General features: G+C 37.0%; 1 protein-coding gene across 1 annotated transcript in view; it reads right to left on the bottom strand.

Moving 5' to 3' along the window:
* Nucleotides 1–19456, bottom strand: part of LOC121406856 — a 109351-nt gene that overhangs the window by 35001 nt on the left and 54894 nt on the right. The window contains exons 3-8 of the mRNA XM_041597728.1: nt 12420–12557; nt 11326–11603; nt 7197–7406; nt 6349–6594; nt 5721–5963; nt 4769–4931 (exon numbers count right to left, since the gene is read on the bottom strand). Coding sequence (XP_041453662.1) covers nt 4769–4931; nt 5721–5963; nt 6349–6594; nt 7197–7406; nt 11326–11603; nt 12420–12557 — 1278 coding nt within the window. The remainder of the gene's footprint in view (nt 1–4768; nt 4932–5720; nt 5964–6348; nt 6595–7196; nt 7407–11325; nt 11604–12419; nt 12558–19456) is intronic.

Below are 19456 nucleotides of genomic sequence, written 5' to 3'. Positions count from 1 at the left end.
TCAACAAACACAGTGATGCGTTGGATTTTGAATTGCAACGTGTTTCCAAACGCAAACTAGGTTAGTGCAGTGACATAGATCTGGAGTGATTCAAAAGACAAACAGATCAAATCAGCATGAAACCGCAGTACAAGAGAAGAAAACAAATTTCATCACATTAACCCACTTATTATCTATGCCGAATGGGTATGGGGTTTCGCTCCCATAGGACCGGTGGTAGGCCTGGTAAAGAGGATGTGGGAGGGGCAAGAGAAAAATAACCTGTTCATACGGTATACAGGGGTATCCAAGCTCGATAATGAAATATTGTACTATTTTTAACTAACATAGTGTTCAGAAAATGCAAAGATTATGCAAAAAGTTTTATATAAATGCTCCAAATATGTAAACTCATTTTCTTTCAGCTAAGCTGTTTCTGCTTTTTTTCAATACTTTTTTCAGACCAAATTTTTATTTTGGCAATTTTGTCAAGAATCTTCAATTGCAAATATTTGTTGTGTATGGAGTGTCTGGTAACAAATATGAAACATTCCTTAAAGGTTTAATTAGGGTGAAGATATAATGTTCCTTGTCACTTTCACAATAATCGTCTAAATTAGTAATAGAAATGCTGAAGTGATGGAAAATTTGTCATCAAAACAAGATCATCGATCAAGGTGAGATAAAAATCAAGGAATGATAAAAACAATTGGCCTATTTACGGCATTCATTACAAACAACAAGAATTGCCTTAAACAACTGTCAAGAGAAAATAATTTCTGTGTCAAAAAGTTTTGCAAAGGAAATGGAATATATAAGACTGGGCATGTGACTGATGAGTAAATACTCATGAATGGACATAATATCATCTTTCTTTCTGCTTAATGCCCTGTAAGCATTATTAGAACATTTCCCCTGGTAATATGCATATCAGGCCAATACATATCTTATATTTTGATGAGAATCATTCCTAACTGCCCACAATCTATGTCTAGACCTATACTCCCCCAATCTTTAAAAGAAACCACCATTCGAAACTAAAAAAAATCTCTGCTGAGAATAGTGTTTTAATAAGAAGTACTATCCTTGAATCCTTTGTGAATTACTCAGAAGTTTCATCAATCATCACTATTATCTTATATTTGTACAATTCTCAGTTTTTAATTGAATTCTTTTCCTGGCTCACCATATAAATTTTTTTGCTTAGCCGTAATAGTCTTCACCATGAAATTTCCAGCTGACACGTGACCAGACTAAGATAATTGTGACATATATATATATTTCATATATGTATCATTTCTTCAAAACCTGACTAGAGGACCCATGGACAGACTGACAGACAAACAACCTAACCAATGAAATTGGATTATTGAGATTTATTCATTCATCTGTGAGACAAATTAAGTCCATTGCCTTCTGGAGTCCTTTTGGTCCTAGAAATAAGCCTATGAGAATGACCAAATTCAGCAATCAAAAGGATCATAGAATGAGCATCAATCTCCGGCCACTCTCATGGGGGTAATGGCAAGCTTGACTCTCTGGTTTTGCACTATGTGGTTTCAAGACTCGTAAGGAAAAGGGGGAGGGGATTTTTTTAGTGAGTTGGGAGAATAGAATGAAATCAAACCCAAACCACTCTCATGGGGGTAATGGCAGCTTGACTCTCCTGAATTTGCTCTATCTGATTGCATCACTTTCAGGGAAGGGGGTGGGATTGAGTGAAATGGGGTTAACAGAATGAAAATCAAACCCAAACCACTCTCACGGGGGTAATGGCAGATTGACTCTCCTGAATTTGCTCTATTAGGTTCCAGTACTCTAAGGGGGAGGGGGTGGGACTGAGTGAAATGGGGTTAACAGAATGAAAATCAAACCCAAACCACTCTCACGGGGGTAATGGCAGCTCGACTCCCCTGAATTTGCTCTATCTGATTCCATCACTTTCAAGGGAGGGGGTTGAGTGAGTTGGGGTTAATAGAATAAAAATCAAACCCAAACCACTCTCACGGGTGTAACGGCAGCTTGACTCTCCTGATTTGGCTCTACCTGGTTCCATCACTTTCAGAGGGGGTGGGATTGAGTGGGTTGGAGTTAGTAGAATGAAAATCAAACCCACGCCAATCTCATGGGGTAATGCAAGCACTATGTGGTTCCTGGACTCTAAGGGGGAGGGGGGATGGGATTCAGTGAGTTGGGGGTTAATAACGGTGGAATGAAAATCAAACCCAGTCCACTCTCATGGGTAAGGTAATGGCAAGCTCGACTCCAGGAGTGTACAAGGGGGAGGATGGGAAGGACTCACTTCCTGTTACCAGTCCAGGAAGGAGGGTATGATAGGGTTTCAACCAGGCCTAGCGGAGCCTCGGGGTGCAATAGGAGGATCCTCCAAGCACAAAACACGGTTAGGAGACCGTGAAATGACGAGACTTTATTTAGATTCTTACTACCTGTCGGCATGTTTTCACTCAAGCATGCAAGCTCAGAGGTGTTGCTAGATCAGTCTATCCTCTTCCAATGGCAAAGTGTTTTTTTTTTATTGCTAATCTCTTGGAGATCAAGGAGATGTATCAAAATTTATTTTCAACCTGTAAATCTTGTGTTTGAAAATCACTCTCAGAGTATTTTCAAAGATAATTTGAATTCGAAGACACCTTGAACTTAAACTGACAGCGAAAAGCAATCCTGAATTGTAAGGATTAAATATAGTGCAAAATTACCTGCCTTGAATAGATATGTGTGATGTCATATGATATTCCACTTATGCCTTAGTTGTTTTGTATTTTTGACATGGAATCATATTGGGAAGTCCCTTACTGACTTCCACTAGGTTGAATGATGCCAACCATTCATGCATGTGAGAAGGAATAGTTTTACAAACTAAAAGAAAAAAAAATAAGCTCATGCTTAACTGTTTGCCAACAGCAAGCTGCTGAATGTAGTTGAAATAATATCTAAAGGTCAATTTTACCAAAACAAAAAAGTTGATTCCAATAAATAGATAGATATTCAAACAAGCTAAACTCAAATTTCCATCAAAATCAGTGTCAAATCAGAAGTTGTGTCATTTATAAGTTCCACTTATGCTTGCCTGATTGTTTCAAGTTTTGTTCAAAAATCAACTTTTTGGTGGCGTGGACCAGGCTTCTAACCCTACGTGGTTTCAGGTATGAACTTATACACAATATGTAAGCATTATGTAACCATAATGTTCTTCCAGAGAACAGTCAGCATGACACCCTCTATCGAAAGGTAAACAAAGTCCAATGGGACAGGTTGCCGTGTTACTGACCCTGAAGTTGCATCAACATGAATTAGAACTTCAAATTGATAAATGCAAACCACCTATTGTTGTTGGGCCTTCAGAGTATATCACAATCAAACTTATTAAAAGAACAATAAGCCACAATGATGATCAATTCATTTGGTTAGGATCAGAAAGGCACTAACTCTGAGTCAAAGTGTAGGAACAAACGCCATTCTTCTTCTCAGAGGATTATGGTCGCTAGATTAAACTCAGATGAAATGAAACTTCTTTTAAATGCTTCTCATCTAAATTTTTATAAAAGTAAGAGGGATACAAGATCTTTGCCCTGCGAGATCTGTTATCACCCCTATTATGACTTCATCTAATCCAGCCAATCATCGGGCCATGACGTCTATTCTCTCAGGACTCCCTCTATTGATACTGATCCAAAATTTATCAAGGACGCAACAAGCTCCTGCGTTCCTTTGTTCATGCCTTCAAGTGCCCCCTTATCTCTCACACCCCCCCCTCCCATCGATTTAACACTGATGGTAAAATGTAAAGAATTGAGCCACATCTGTTCACACGACCTACTTACGATTCACTCTGACCTACTCGTTTTGCGTCTGATTGAGGTCTGTAACATTTCAAACATACCACAAGACTGGAAGGCTGTATGACACTTCATAATCATATGCTACAGTAAGCTTCAAACAAAAAATAATCAGCATAGTGTTTCATAAAATAAATTCTAGCTTAGCATTTGGAAGCAAGAGCAATAATCGATGAAAAAATGAAACATTATCCCAAGAACTCTGAAAGCAGAACAAGTTCTAGTATAACTCGAACAATGAAAAATTACCTGACTGCATAGTTTTACTTTGGTGTTTCCAGATTTCTAATCTTATTGTCTCTTCTTCTTACTAGTTCAAAACTATGGAAATGGAAATCATCATTTCACTCAGCAACAATAAAAACCAACGTCCCACGACAGGATATCCATAAATATATAATGGGGGAAAAATGATGCATTCTTTTTTTCACATCAGGAATAGCTCAAAATCTACAGAGAATTAATCTCACAATCATCAAATTTCATACCCTCAGGAAAATATGTATTGTCATCCTTTCTCCAAATAGAGAAATGATGTTTAAGAGGTTATGGTATAATGTGTTAGATTGGAAGAACTAATTAGTTGTTCAAAAACCTGAACAACCTCTATCTTCCCACTGGAATACAGTGTGTCATTTACTAAAAGAGAGTGGGATAAATACATTTGCATCTCTTCTGTAGATCTGACTCTGGTAGTCCCCAATAAGTGAATAAATTAGATGAAAGCTGTTGCATCTGATTGGCTCTGAACAAGTTAGTCGGTGATTATTACTGAATATTTGTTTCATGAAACACTCCCCAATACCTTAGTAAACCTACGAGCGCAAGATCAATCAAGACTCGTGCATTGGTTTCACCCCGTCACCCTTTGATGAAAACCAAAATGAATTATCAAGCAAGTTGAACTTTGACATATTAAAACAAAATCTCACCATTGTTCTGTGGTATCGGGAAAGGTCCTGAAGTAGTAGGGGAACTGTTCTTTGTCAGAGAGGCTCGGTGAATCCGACTGGTAACTCACTACAACCGTGTTGAGGAATCTGGAGACACTACCAACAACCTCCGCTTCTGATGAACACATCGGTCCAACCAAACCTAACACAATACAAAGAACATCTTCATGTTAATGCCAGTATGTGCTGTGCTGCATCTTTGCAAGGATCTCACTCAGTGTGTGTGTCATAGTGGATATTCTCACATTCAATATTATTTTATGTATTCTGAAAAGGCAGGTATAGCTAGCAAAGGATACTGGGAGGAATTTACATAGAAAGATGTGGCCAGGAATTTTGGTAAAAGCCTTAACTTTAGAAAGCAAACTGAATGAAGTTTTCCCTGCATGCAAGATCTACTTTGATTTGCATTTTTATGTTCTATTTACAGAACTATACACAGAACTGGCACTTTTTGTATTAACATCATTGGATGGGGTAGCCAGATTTACCTCAAACATGCAGTGATTCCTGCACTTTGTAATACATGGGCTATCAATGTTCATTATCATGAAAGGCTTGTAAGTCTACCACTTTTTCATATGACATACAAGAAACCACAGGTTGCAAGTAATAATAAAAAAATTGAAGCAATATTTGACTGAAAGATGAATCCAAAGAACAGATAAAACTAAGGATTAGTCAGTTCAATGTATATGCGAGATTGATCCCAGAAATTCTGTAGAGTTTAAATGAGATTTGTAACACTTTGAAAGAGACACACTGTGATTAATGCATGGTGTTGAGTACACTATTGTCGACCAATCTCTAAGGATCAACAAGTATGGTTGCTTCTATCATGTTAAGTTTGGACTTTCTTCAACTTATATTGTACAACATAAGTAGGATAGGATACAAATACATGTACAAGTATGATAAAAATAAAAATGACCTGCAAGGGACTGGCCACGATCTTCATAGAATTTGAAGTAGGAGAGGAGAGAGGTCTCTGGACTGCATCTCGTTTCCATGGAAGCCAAGGCCAGCTTGTAACTTGGGAGGATGCTGGGGTCAGCGTTGACCGCATCGATGGCCATCCTCGCTCCCGGCTCAATACCAGAGTTGGGTGAGGTGGGATCGATGAGTGTCTCAAACAAGCCACCAAGGAGAATGGTTCTTTTGATTCCAGCTGATCCTGTATAGGAGGGCAGAGATAAAAGAAATAGTAGCCCTACTTCGTCAATCCAAAGTTCCTATTCAGTTTCATCTATGTCGGCAGAGGTGGCCAGGGTGATTCACAAAGAGTGGAGAATATCATGTTTCTTTTTTTCTGCCCAATTTTAATAATTTTCCTTTCATTCTTTCTCTTAATTTCTTTTTTTTCTCATATTTTTCTTTTTTATCCATCTATCAAAATATTTATTCCCATCTTTTTCTTTTTATAGTGACACTGGATACTTCATCAGACTATACTACTTCTTTCATCACACCAAAAGTGAATTTGAAGTGGCCCATCTGCCACTCGCCTGAAACTATTCTTCAATTATCAACACAATTGCATTGTGAAAAAATGAACTTACCACTGGGTATCCACGGCTCCCATGATCCCCTGTTCCTGAGTACCCACTCACAGGCGAACTCTGCCATGTTGAGACGACTAAAGTAATAGCTGTACATGATAGTCTCCATCTTGGAGCTGGAAAACCTGACATCCTTGATGAGATCGTATATGTAAGAGGCTCCCATCACTAGAGGGCGCCAAGCTACCTTGTTGACATTCTGCCAGGGGAAGTCGCAGCCTCCGGTGGCACCCTCTACTTCAGGTACTACATAAGAGGAAAGGAGGAGGGGGTGGGGTGAGAAATGTAGGATTACATTTATTGTTTCATGTTTTCCCTGAAAAAAAATCACTGCATTATTTGACCTACAATTGCAAAAAAATTTGAGTCAATTGTGTTTTTTTTTCCATATTAAATATTTCTCCAATCCATCCTCCATTATTCCTTCCTATTCCAATTGAAAGTGGAAAACAATTTAAATGAATACAGAAAGTTGGAATAATTCTCATCAAGCATTAACAAAATCCTGAACTGGTTATCGGTTTTTGTGAAAACGGCCACTGAAGTTTTGCTCAAAACTAAAAGCCAGTTTTACAGTAGGTATTTTTTCTTCAAATTTTGATTTTGTATTTGGTGAAAATTAATTCTGAAGATCTTGTCAAAACTACATGGTATTTTCATACAATTTGCAGTAAGGTTTTTTTTTCAAACTTGAAAATGACTGAATGCTCTTGTTTTTTTATAGGCTTACATAAAAATCTGAATGTTTATATGGTGTATAGCATTGCATAGAAAACCAAGAGGAAGAGGAATAGGGAGAAAGGGAAGAGGAGAAAAGAAGGAGAAGAAGATGGGCACATTTTTTTTACCTGCAGAATTCTCTTGGCATGATGGGAAGGCAACCCGGCTGAATGCACCCGATGACGTCAGGTCATCAGGAGTCCAGCCGAAGAACAAGGTAGGCTGGCCTTTCTCTTGCCTCTGCTGCACTGTAGACTTGAGGTTTGGACCAATCCAGGCCACACCCACCATCAGACCAAGACTCTGGATCTGGTCTGTCAGCTTGTCAAAGTTGGATTCTATTTAATAGGATACACATGAGAATGATAAGAACAGGGGGGTGTTTCACAAAGAGTTAAGTATGACTTAAGTCGCACTTAAATGCCGATGCATACATGATATGCAACGCACCATCTTGTTAATCAATACACAGTATTGCCCATCCACTTGCCATGATCTGACCAATGCGGTGATCTCTTTTATACTGCACTCAATTATAGATTTAAAAGCTACTCTGCATCATACTTAAATATTTGTGAAACGGGCCCCAGGTAGCCGTGATGGCAAAGTAACCTTTCGTGGATGTGTTCAAGTGACTTTTAAAGGCAAATATCAAAAACATGAAAAATAAATCAAAATGACTACGGTAAACATACATGCGCAGTCTTCTTTATCAAATAAAATAATGTTTTGACTTGTTTTTTTCTCGTCATGCCTCTCATAATGGTTGGTTGAGTTTAGTGCGGTGGTGGTGCTATCCATTGATATGGTTTCTGCCAGGCTAAGCGAGAGGATAATTGTACCTGCTTTTAAGGACTTAACACTTAAATAGACTTTCATCTAAAAATAACCTGTTCAGGATATACCATGTGCATAACTTTGAAAGTGAAAAAAAGATGCATTTATTTTGAAAATAAAACGGGAATAAAAATGTACTGCAATAACGCATCATTAAATACTGTAAATAATCATTTGAAAAAACAATATCTAATACTAATAAGCATAGATATTAGAGTATAAATATTGCACAATCAATTATTAGCAGCACTAGTACTGAATGAAAGCAGTAGGCCTATATAAAAAGAGGCAACTCTATCAAAAAGAAAAGGCAATTAATATTCTTCTTTGCTTTTCTCTATCATGTTTGCCTATGCATTTTTGTTAAAGTACTAGCAGTTGAATGATTATACTGGATCCGATTTCATATAACTACTTCCATTTTTCCTGATCAAATTTCCTTTCTAATTGAGCCCACATATAAAAAAGTCAGAGATATCTCCTACTCACGGCCACTATGAAAATCTATCAATAAAAAGCAATAAAGAAAATTACGATAAAATAAACGTTCCCAAGTAATTTTGACTGGATTAGTGCATTTGTTCTTGAAACCAAACTGTCAGTGATCCCATGACGAATTAAGTACTGGTAGTAAAATTGATCATACATTAAAAAAAAGAGAGATTGCAGAGTAGCAGAAAACGACCTGAAGCTACATTTGAGTTATGTTGTCTGTGAGAGACATAGTTCTTCTCCCTCAATTTTTGAACGCAAGCGTATCGGATCGGGTGGAAGCAGCAGGCTTGCTGTGGTTCCTTCCACATTCTGCGATTGCTTCCTCCTTTCCTAATTTGATTTTCCCTCTTTTTCCCCTCAACCTCCCATCATCCCTAACAATGCTGAGCCTCTTCACTCACTGCTGATGTGGAGTACGACAGAATAAGGTAATCATACGATGATGGCGATGATTACTGCCTGAAAGGGCAAGCAATACTTGCATAAATTACCAAGATTATCCACCAACGATTGCTCCTGTTGAAAATCTACACAAGCGAACCATGAAAAAATAACCTCACAGTATATCGGAAAGATCGATTACTAATCCTGATCCTAAATTTTCTTAACCAAATACCCTACCACAAACCTAACCCTTACACTATATGTCTTCTAAGAAATGAACGAGTTTTTGCACTGCCGAGCAGAACAAATTCAAGAATGCAGTAAGTCTATTGAAAATCCAAATCAAAGCACAATGACCAGCTGAAAGTCTCTGTCAATAATTAGTGAACAAGAACATCAGATCGTCCTAAGATTCGGAGCTGACAAATAATTGCAAATATGTCGCTTGCCCAGATTCCAGGACGAAACGGCTGTTTCGATTCACTACCTTTCGACAAAGATGTTCCTGAATCGTTGTGGGAGTGAAAAATCCCTGTTGGGCTCTTATATTATTGCTATATCATAGATACTTTGATGAATAATTGCATGGCTCATAGCTTAAAAATTTCTGACATAAAAGATTGCAATGATGATGGAATAAGCAGTGGAATCAGAAATTATTTTGAATCCTAGACAAATCCCCAACAAAAAAGTTGATTTGAATAAAAAGAGAAAAGTCCAACAAGCCTAACACTGAAAATTTCATGAAAATAGGATGTAAAATAAGAAAGTTATGACATTTCAAAGTGTCGGTTAATTTCACAAAACAATTCTATGCACATCCTGGTCAATATGCAAATGAGGAGACTAATTACATCATCCACTCATTATTTCTTATTTTATCTTATTACATGAAATATGAAATATTCCCATTTTCTCCTCATTATCAAGTGAAACAATGATTAATTCCTCCCTGAACACGTTGAATTAGCATTGTTTAATACTATATGGTTCAGTCAAGTTGGTCCTTGTTGTCAAATCTGTAAAAATTGAAAAACTGTAGATTTCAAACAATAAAAGACATAATAAATAGTGAGTGAGGGACACCATAGACTCTCTCATCTGCATGTCACTAACTTGTTCATATAACTATTTTGTGAAAAATAAGCTAAACTTTAAAATGTCAGAACTTTATCAATTTACACCCGATTTTGATGAAATTTTCAGCATTATACTTTTTTGATTTTCTCTATTGATTAAAATCAACGTTTTTCTTAGGTAGAATTGACCTTTAAGAACTGTAATAAGGATGGAATAAGTATTAGAATCAATCATTATTTTGAAATCATACACCAATTCCCAACTACCTTTAACAGCATATATAATGTCTATATTTCCCATCATCATATTGCAATAATCTGGACTACGACCCTTTCAAACAGGCTAAATATCGAATAGATTATGCATTGAGTGATTTCCAATGAAACTAAGTAAATGATCGAGGTCAGTACACCCTTACTAGACTTCTGTCTCTAGCCATGATTCAGCCTTGCATATATTACCTACTTAGCAATTAATCATAATTGCTTGATATAACGAGGCTTTCCGAATTCAAGATTAAGGGTAACTGATGGTAATGCACGAAACTCTTAAGATAAGTAACAGTGAGTAAACCAATTGAGGATATCTAATTACACAAGCACAGCTGATTTATTGGATATGTTTTCACGATATTCTTTTTGAAGGAATTTATTTCTTTTTACATTAAATAATTTCTATGATGCTACAGCAACAGCTTAAGGTTAAAAATCAAGATTCAAGATTGAATTAAGAAATATAATCTTTTGGCTGCAGATTTTGTCTGCTATGATATAATCTGCAGCTATTTCCTGCTTTTATGAATCGGATACTGTTACACGAAATGAAAGTGACACGTCTGACGCCGAAGACTATGAAAGGTGGGTGCGAAGTTCGCAACCAACGTCGCCCACATAACTTTTGTTTTTTTTCTTTTCATCAATGATAGTCCAGTGGTGGTTTTTCTTACTAAAACAAATAACAACTACAGCAAGACAGAAGTGTACAGGCCGAGTCTGCTTCTTAGCCACTGTTTGTAGCCTACCGCTTCAGACGTATGGCGCGGATGCTTCACGTACCAGTATCATACTCGTAACAGCAAACACTGCAGCCTGCGCCTAGATTATGGGATAGCAGGGATCCAATTCAGTACCTATTCACTTCCAAGTTCCCGTTGTTTTGTCAATGATGATATCTTCTTTTTCTGTGTAGTCTGCTTCCTTCAATCCTGAAGATTCTTGCAGAACTTGGTGAAGTGTGTGTCACAAGGGTAAAGTACATGTGCCAAATACATACATGGTGCAAGTAAAAACAGGTATTGATCTAGCTGTTGTTGCCTTTCGTCAGTTGCAGACAAAAGACTTCGGTTGATGGTGCTGTCACAACATTTACTGGGAGATATGGGAGAAATAGAATGCAACGGATGCTCAGCAGGACTCTCCAAGCTGAAGGACATGAATAAAAGTGATTCTGAAGGATTCTCACCTGGATAATCCGCCAGGAGGATGACACACTGGGAGTTATCCTGGGTGCACCAGGGCGGGTAGTACACCCCGTTGATGCACTCCGGTCTGTCGCAGTACCTCTGACCCTTGAACACGGCTGTAGCCGACGACTCGGTGGTCAGCACCTCGATCTCGTTGGTGGAGATGGTCAGGTAGGCGGTCATCTGGGAGCTCTGCAAGACCCTCCAGTGGTCAACGATCATGCCTTCCACGCTGTAGAGGTTGGTCACCAACGCAGTAGAGACAAACCAACCAAACCTAGAGAGGAGAGGGGGTTGTATTTTTTTATATCAAATATTACATGGAAATAATACTCACAGGAAATTAACAATTCATTTTCAAGAAAATACTTTAAATTCCATAGTATATTTCAAAAGCTTCTAGGTGAACAGTCAGAAATTATTTCATTGTATGATTTAAAAGTATCAAGATGCTTTGAACAGTTAAATTCATTGTAATACTATATCAAACTATTGCAAAAATATCTTGTCAATGTTATACATAATTTTCAAAAGAAGTTTCATTTGTACCATGATCTAAAACCATGGTTTATGCAGATTTTTAAAAATTATTGCGCTTCCCTTTAATAGCACCCTTTACTAATAGCGTACAATTGGATTGTTTTTAAGTGTACACGATAAAATAATAATAATAATGATGGCTACTTATATAGCGCACAAGTCCATCTTTCGGTGCTCATGGCGCTTCAATAAAAATAAACACAACACACAACAACAATAGAAAACAAAAAAGAATAGAATTTGAATTCTCCTGAATAAACACACTCTTAAACGGTTAATGGGAGTGTAAATAAGTCTAATTATTTAAAAAAAATCTGAATAGTCAATGGTTTTGTACCATGGCACAACTGACACCTGTTTCGAGAATAAGAGCCAACATGTGCATTGTTTACTTATAAGTCAAGATGTATGACAGAAAATGATATGTAATTGTTTGAAATGGAAATAAATAAATGAAATGAGGTAGTATATAACAATAGAAAAGGTACATTTAAATCATAAGTCCTATATAATTATCAAAATAAAACTAAGAAATATGAGACCGAATGTTTACCGTGCCTGGACACCAATAGGTCCAAGATCCACTAACTCCTGTGTATCCATCCAGGGTTGCAAGCTCAACGGATCATCCAACCATACTTCTGCATTAATCGATGGAGACCGCATCGTTCGGCTACTTTTACCTTCACATCTGCAAAGGCAAATATAGGACAAACATCAGAAATGCAGTAGGGAGTAACATTCATTTTAAAATATACATTTTAAAGCTTGATCTGAATGAAAAAACTATAAGTTGCGGCGTGTATAAAAAATTTTTTTGGCAGTTATGCATAATTGCATGTGAACTGCCAAAATGAGAGTTAAAAGCTTTACCAGACAATTTAACAAAGCATGACTAAACTTAGGAAAAAATCAATTTTAATTTGAAGCCAAAATATTGCACTAAAATATCACTTGAGAATATCACTTGAGAAATATCTCACTTACCAGGATTAAGCATACTAACCATGATATAAATGCTTTGTGAAAATAAGCAAAATTTAAAATACCATGACTTACTTGATTTACATCTGATTGTAACATTATTTTCAGTGCTATGTTTTTTCTCTTTTTTTTAACAAACGAACGCATTGTTGGGGTGGAGTTGGGCTTTAAATGGGTAACTTTATACTATCTCTGCATTCTGTCACCTGTCAATACTTTCTATGCATGAATAAAGATGTCAAGTAAATCAGATGAGGGAGGGGTTGGAGACTGCAGGATGTCTAAACTGTGACTTGATTAATCTTCTGGGACCTTGGGATTTCCCCATATTGATTGGATAAACCTCTGAATTTTTATAGTTTGGATCAATTTATCTAGGCCAGGATACCATGAGTGTGTTTCATGTTCTTGAATCACGATCACCTTGTTCACATTTGAGATATCATTTTTTTCCAGTCCACACACAGGTTACTAAACAAGTTTCCTGATAGATTAGGGGTCTGTTGCATAAAAGTTACTAATAGATCCCATTCTCATTACCACACTAAAACTAGTTTAGTAGAAACTACTTTATCTTCCAAACTAGTTTAGAAAACCACCTCGTGATGTAGTTTTCAAGATCGCTTTGCCTCATAAAACTGGTTTTAGCATGAGGACACAACCGTTCTTCGGTAAGTGATCTTCGCACGTTTTGAGCGCGCTACTCCACACACTGTGTGTAGAATGTCTGCGCTGCGGTTTTGAGTTTCACACGCAACACGTCATCCCCACTGAGAGCATTCCCATAGCAACAAGGCCACTTTACACGAGGTGGTTTTGAAAAACCACTTTTGGCTGATAGCCCATAGACTTACATTTAGGAATACTTAAACAATCATTTATATTTCTCATGTTACAGGGTACAAATAGCATTTACTGTTGCTTGTAGTAAAAATGATAAAAATTCATTTAAATGGGTTGCATTATAACAAATCACACATGAATACAGTACAAATGAAACATATAGATTAAACTTTAAGACGAAATAAGAACAAATTAATTACACTACTCCGGTTTTATCTTTTAAATCTTTTAAAAAATAGTGAAGAAAGGGAATTTAGCAAAACTTGAAATAGCCTATGCTTGAAAGTATCAAGAAACAAATGCCTTTCAAATGTTTAAAAGATGGACTATACATGAAATTCTAAAACACAGGACAAATCTTCAGGTAAAAGACATTTTACAAAATATAGCCAAAAATAAACTACTACGCTACTAGAAACCCTCTGATATTAAGCTGAAAGCATCTAACTGGGTCAAACACCTATATTCCCTCCCCTTGTCAACCCCCTATGAAAAGGGGTGTAAAATCAATGCAGGATGTGTGGAGCAATTTTAAGAGAAAGACTGACTTGATTAGACCTCAGGGACAGAGATACTGTCCCAGTCAACCTAGGATGACACGATGACTTCTGACTATCTGTGATTAGTTCCTTGTTAAGAACATGGAGGTAATTAGGGATGAAGTATACATGGGTCATTGACACAAGGGTAGGTGAACCACATAGGGTATTTCATTGACAGTCATGACAGTTACTGGAGTAGTAAAGCGGTCGCAGGGAGGAAAGCTTCACATCTAGTTTGAGGATGGTGATTTACTTGAAGCCTTGTTTGATCAGTTTTCCATCCTCAAATTGACAGCATATTGTTGTTTTCCCTTTAGAAAGTTCATCAGAAATAGAGATTGAAAACAATTGCCTTCAGAAATCAGAATTTAATTTTATAATTAATTAATTTAGAAAGCTTGCATTTGATAAGATGAGAGGCACCAGTGTCTGACTGTTACTATGGTAACTATCGGATAAAACAATTACAAGGTCTGTCAGGAGCACTAACCAGAAACTTGCCTGTTGTTTAGAAAAAGTGGCCTTGAAATTTAAATTTCAAATACTAATTTGACAATTTTAGTCATTTCCCAATTAATAGCATTCAGTGCAAGTATTAGATGATACCAATGCAATAACATTCAACATTGTGTATTCTTTTCATGATTAAAGGAACAAGTAATACATGTGGCTAATTATTCAAAATATGAATAACAACAATGAACTAAAGAGAATTGGAGAATAGGGCAAGTACACTGCACTTTGTTTATAAAGCTTTCTGATGTTAGAGAGTTGTATCTTCTTTTCAGACTTACATGGATAATGGTGCTAGATTGACATGATGTAAACAAAAATATGAAGAGGATCTTGAAGTCCTCCAAAAATTGGCAACAATCCCATTAACCAATTGGATAGCGATTATGCCGGTACTGCTGTTCAGGTACACGGCTACGAACTTGACACCATAGTTGTTCATGCCTGTCTAACACGCAAACCACGTGTTGATAATTCAGGCTATGCGTTACAGGTCACTGACCTTCCTAAGGCACTACTCCCTCGCTTACGCTTCCTCTGTTTAGCACTTCTACCATAACCACAAACACACACGTCATGGGTAAACTTGGAATACCTCGCTCAAGCTGAAGGGTAATGCTTTCCTAGGACTCGTAAGCTCTAATTATATCAATATGGGTTTTATAATAGAAGAAGCTCATTCAAAATTGAAAGTCAGTAGCAATGCATAGTGTTACAAGGTTACACATCTTTGATCGATCCTGCAAAAATTTCTGGAGTTTGAACCCATAGGTTAAAGATTTGTACCTCCAAAATTATTCTCAATGCTGTTGATTCTTCAAATTTGAATAAGCTCCAATAACTAAGGCCCGTCTGTCCTCAAAATAAAGTAATATTATATATAAATAATCAGATTGTCAAAAATCGCTTGATGAGAAAGCAATGGACATAGGGCAGTTTGCAAAGGAATCTCATATAAGACACCTTATAATAGACTACCAAAGGAATATCCTCAGTATATATATATTTTTTTCAAATTATCCTACCATTTCAGTAAAGAAACAACAATAGGGAATATGTAAAATCCACTGCGAAAATGCTGTGTGGGATTACTGCTAAAAGAATTGTCCTCAGGACACCCAAATCTGGCGAGATCATTGTCACTTCCATATCAATACCCAAGTCATGTTTAAATCCTCAAACACTTCTTTAGTTATTGCGAGACCAATATATATTCCAAGATATATTACCCCTGTGACCTTTGACCCTAAAATTAGTCAGATCATTGCCACTGATGTATGTATACAGTACTTGATGCAAGTTGGTAGGTGATCCATCAAATGTTTCTGCAGTTATGGCAAGAACAAACCCAAATGGACAGATGGATTGACAGACAATTTGAAAACATCAAGCCTAGGCATAAAGAGTGACATGGGTAGCAAAAAAAGGAAAATAAAGAGTAGTTAGAAGAAGGATGCAACTGATTTGAGCAACTTGCATCTCTGTAGCTATAAGAAGGGCAATCATCATGAGGAACTACCCTCTAGTAGACTTCAGTGAGTCAGAAGGAACATCTTCCATCAGAACCACCTACGTCACTAGACGATCTCACCAGGAACCATTCAGCTGACAAAGTGCCTCTGAAGTACCGCAAGTCACTTCTCCTTTCTAAGAAGGTATTGCTAATAGAAGTCCAGCCCTATTTGGCACAAGTTTGGCTAATTAGTATCCTTTCTAGCCTCGTATTCTGACCACAAAACACTGGCAATAAAAAAAGCACCAGATAGACAATGAATGAGTGATAGTCTTTACTCCAACAAGTGAGATGGAAGTTGGCCTATTTTTGTTGCTGTAACTTCTTGAAATATATGTAAAACATATCCAACCAGACAGAGTTGCAGTCTCAAGTAAAATTAACAATTAAACTAATAAGAAAATAGTGCTCATGATTAGATACAAGAACAAATTATGATTGATTATTTGAGTTGCATTTTTAAACATTCCACTAAAAAGTATAAAAGTTTGCATCAGTCCTGACGACGGGCAATAGCTGCTCGTGGTCCATGAGCTGCTGTACCCTTATTTAATGTCCTTTACCCAGTTCTTGTCTGAAGAAGGCAGAAGGGCTGATTATAACAAATTATGAAATAAGATGATTATGATGTCAACAGGTGGAGCAATGTCTTGTCGATGAATGGGAGGGGTGTGAAGGTTTCGTACAAGGCTCATTTATTGATAATTATGGCATGAGATAAGATTCATATTAACAGGTGAAAGAATGTCTTGCTGATAAATGGGAGTGGTTTGAAGGGCGATGAAGTATCACCCTCTTCAAACATGAATGGGGATATGACTCATTACATTCAGAGTACTTGGATAATTCCTCCCTCTTCCTCCACTTCACTGGTGGTGTAATAATCACAAATTATTGCTCATCAAGAAGAATTGCCAAAAAAGTATTGTTACCAACGAAATTGGAGAGTGATCTGTATCAATCTTTACATGAATAATTTGAGGAAGATACAACCATGGATAGTGTGAGGGGCTTAGCGAACGCCAAAGAATAATAAAACTCTGAAGAAGTAGCAAACCTAAATGAAACCACTGCAGTAAAAGTCATGTTGTCCAGTCCAAATACAAGACCCCAAATTCTCATTCACTGGTACCCAAGCGTTCATTGTCACCGAAACATAGCAAGTCTTTTTCGACAAAATGACTTGATACCAAATTTCTCACAAAGAGATAGACCACATGAAATAAAACTTTTAAGATCACTTGAGTGCTAATTTAAGACTGTTTTTTATATTTTCATGTTCCTATTGCCTAAATATACAGAGGTATTTTTTGTGTGACTCATGCATCTAACCAGCAGGAAGCACCGAGACTACTAGCTGGAATTTGAACTTCTTTTCGGTGTCACTCTATGGGAAACACAAAAAGATATAAATATAGACAACTTCAAGTGATGATAATAATGTTTCCATATACCCCTTATTCGAACTTCGAGAGGTCTTTTTGCATGACTCGAGCATCTACCAGCATGAGGAGTTTGTACGGCACAGAATGTGAGCTGCTTTCTCACTGTCACTAAAAGGGAAACACAAAAAAAGCTATGAACATAGACAACTTCAAGTGATGATAATAATGTTTCCATATACCCCTTATTCGAACTTCAATAGGTCTTTTTTGCATGACTCAAGCATCTACCAGAGGAGTTTGTATGGCACAGAATGTGAGCTGCTTTTTTACTGTCAATAAAATGGAAACACATAAAGCTATAAATATAGACAACTTCAGTTATAAGTGATCATAATAATGTTTCCACATACCCCTCATTCCAACTTAAAGATGTCTTTTTGCATGACTCAAGCATCTAACCAGCGTGAGAAGTTTTGGACAGCCCAAAGGAAAAGGGGGAAATCAAGTGTCATGTTCTGTACAATCACACCAGAGAGGTAAAGGGAACACTAGACACACACACAGAGGGGAAGAAGTCCAACTATTGAGCTCATGACATCAGGGACCTGTAACACAAAGCTTAGCAATCATCATACATTTTATTCATAATTGATTGCACCAACTAAAATGCACGATTAATTGTGAACATCAAGCTTGCAATTAATCGCTAAACTTTGTGTTACCGTACCATGGTTCACAGGCAGAAACAAATGAATTGCATTACTGATAAATAAATATCTACAATTTTTCAAAATAATTGGGAATCTCGAGCAAGATGAATTCATGTGAAGGATGCAAACTTGCACTACCCATTATAAGTGTGAAACTTTGATCCAACATTGGTAATGTGATCGGGTGGGTACGAAAACACCTAATGACTGTGTGCAGTGTCACTTTAAACAATGTTTGAGGCGTTGATGAGAAACGTACCAGCTGCTTCAGATGGGACCTTGGAATCAGCATCATCATGGCATAAGAAGCCCATCTTGTAATAGATCAACATGGACGTTATTTTAAGACATTCATGTTTACATTCTCAATGTTTACATTCCTAGTCCTGCACTAAAGCAAATTATTGCTTTGTCAGGCATTTTGTTTCAAGTTTGAGGTGGTTCAAACTGCCACACACTCAAGGGTGGCAATAATAGTTATGTTCACTAATACAGAAATAATAATCCACATCATTTCAGAATCCCATTCATGAATTAACATATGAGATCAAGTGGTTATCTTATTTTAGCAGCACCCAAATAATCCAGATTACTTAGGTCCTGGACCTGTCATGAATATAAATAATTCACTTCTTCAACATCCACAATTTCCTGAAAAGGGTGTCAGAGGCTTCTGTGAACAGTTGTTTAAAACATATTGTCATACTAAAAGGATTGCACTCTTTATTTTGTGGTTTGGTGGGTCATTTTTATATGAATTGGAATAGAAATCTATCTGATGGAAAATGAACAAAATCATTGTAAATTTGCTATTATTTAATGTATAATGAATGAAACAGAGGGACAATCATAACATAAAATATAATAGCTATCATATACCAGGGGACTGTTTCATCAACATTTTTGTCTGACATCTTTCCTTGATTCTGATTGGCTGAGAGGCACTGTTACTATAGTAACTGTGGGATAAAATGGGACTTGTCGGATAAAACATCCGACAAGTCCTTTCATGAAACGCTCCCCTGGCATTGCTGTTTGTGATCAGTGACAAGCTGCAACAAAACAAGGGCCAGTTCAGATCTTTCACCCTCTTACATGAC

The sequence above is a fragment of the Lytechinus variegatus genome, chromosome 2, assembly GCF_018143015.1.
Source record: "Lytechinus variegatus isolate NC3 chromosome 2, Lvar_3.0, whole genome shotgun sequence".
Lineage (NCBI taxonomy): Eukaryota > Metazoa > Echinodermata > Echinoidea > Temnopleuroida > Toxopneustidae > Lytechinus > Lytechinus variegatus.
Note: the sequence above shows the minus strand (reverse complement) of the source record. Positions and strands in the feature narration are given on the sequence as shown.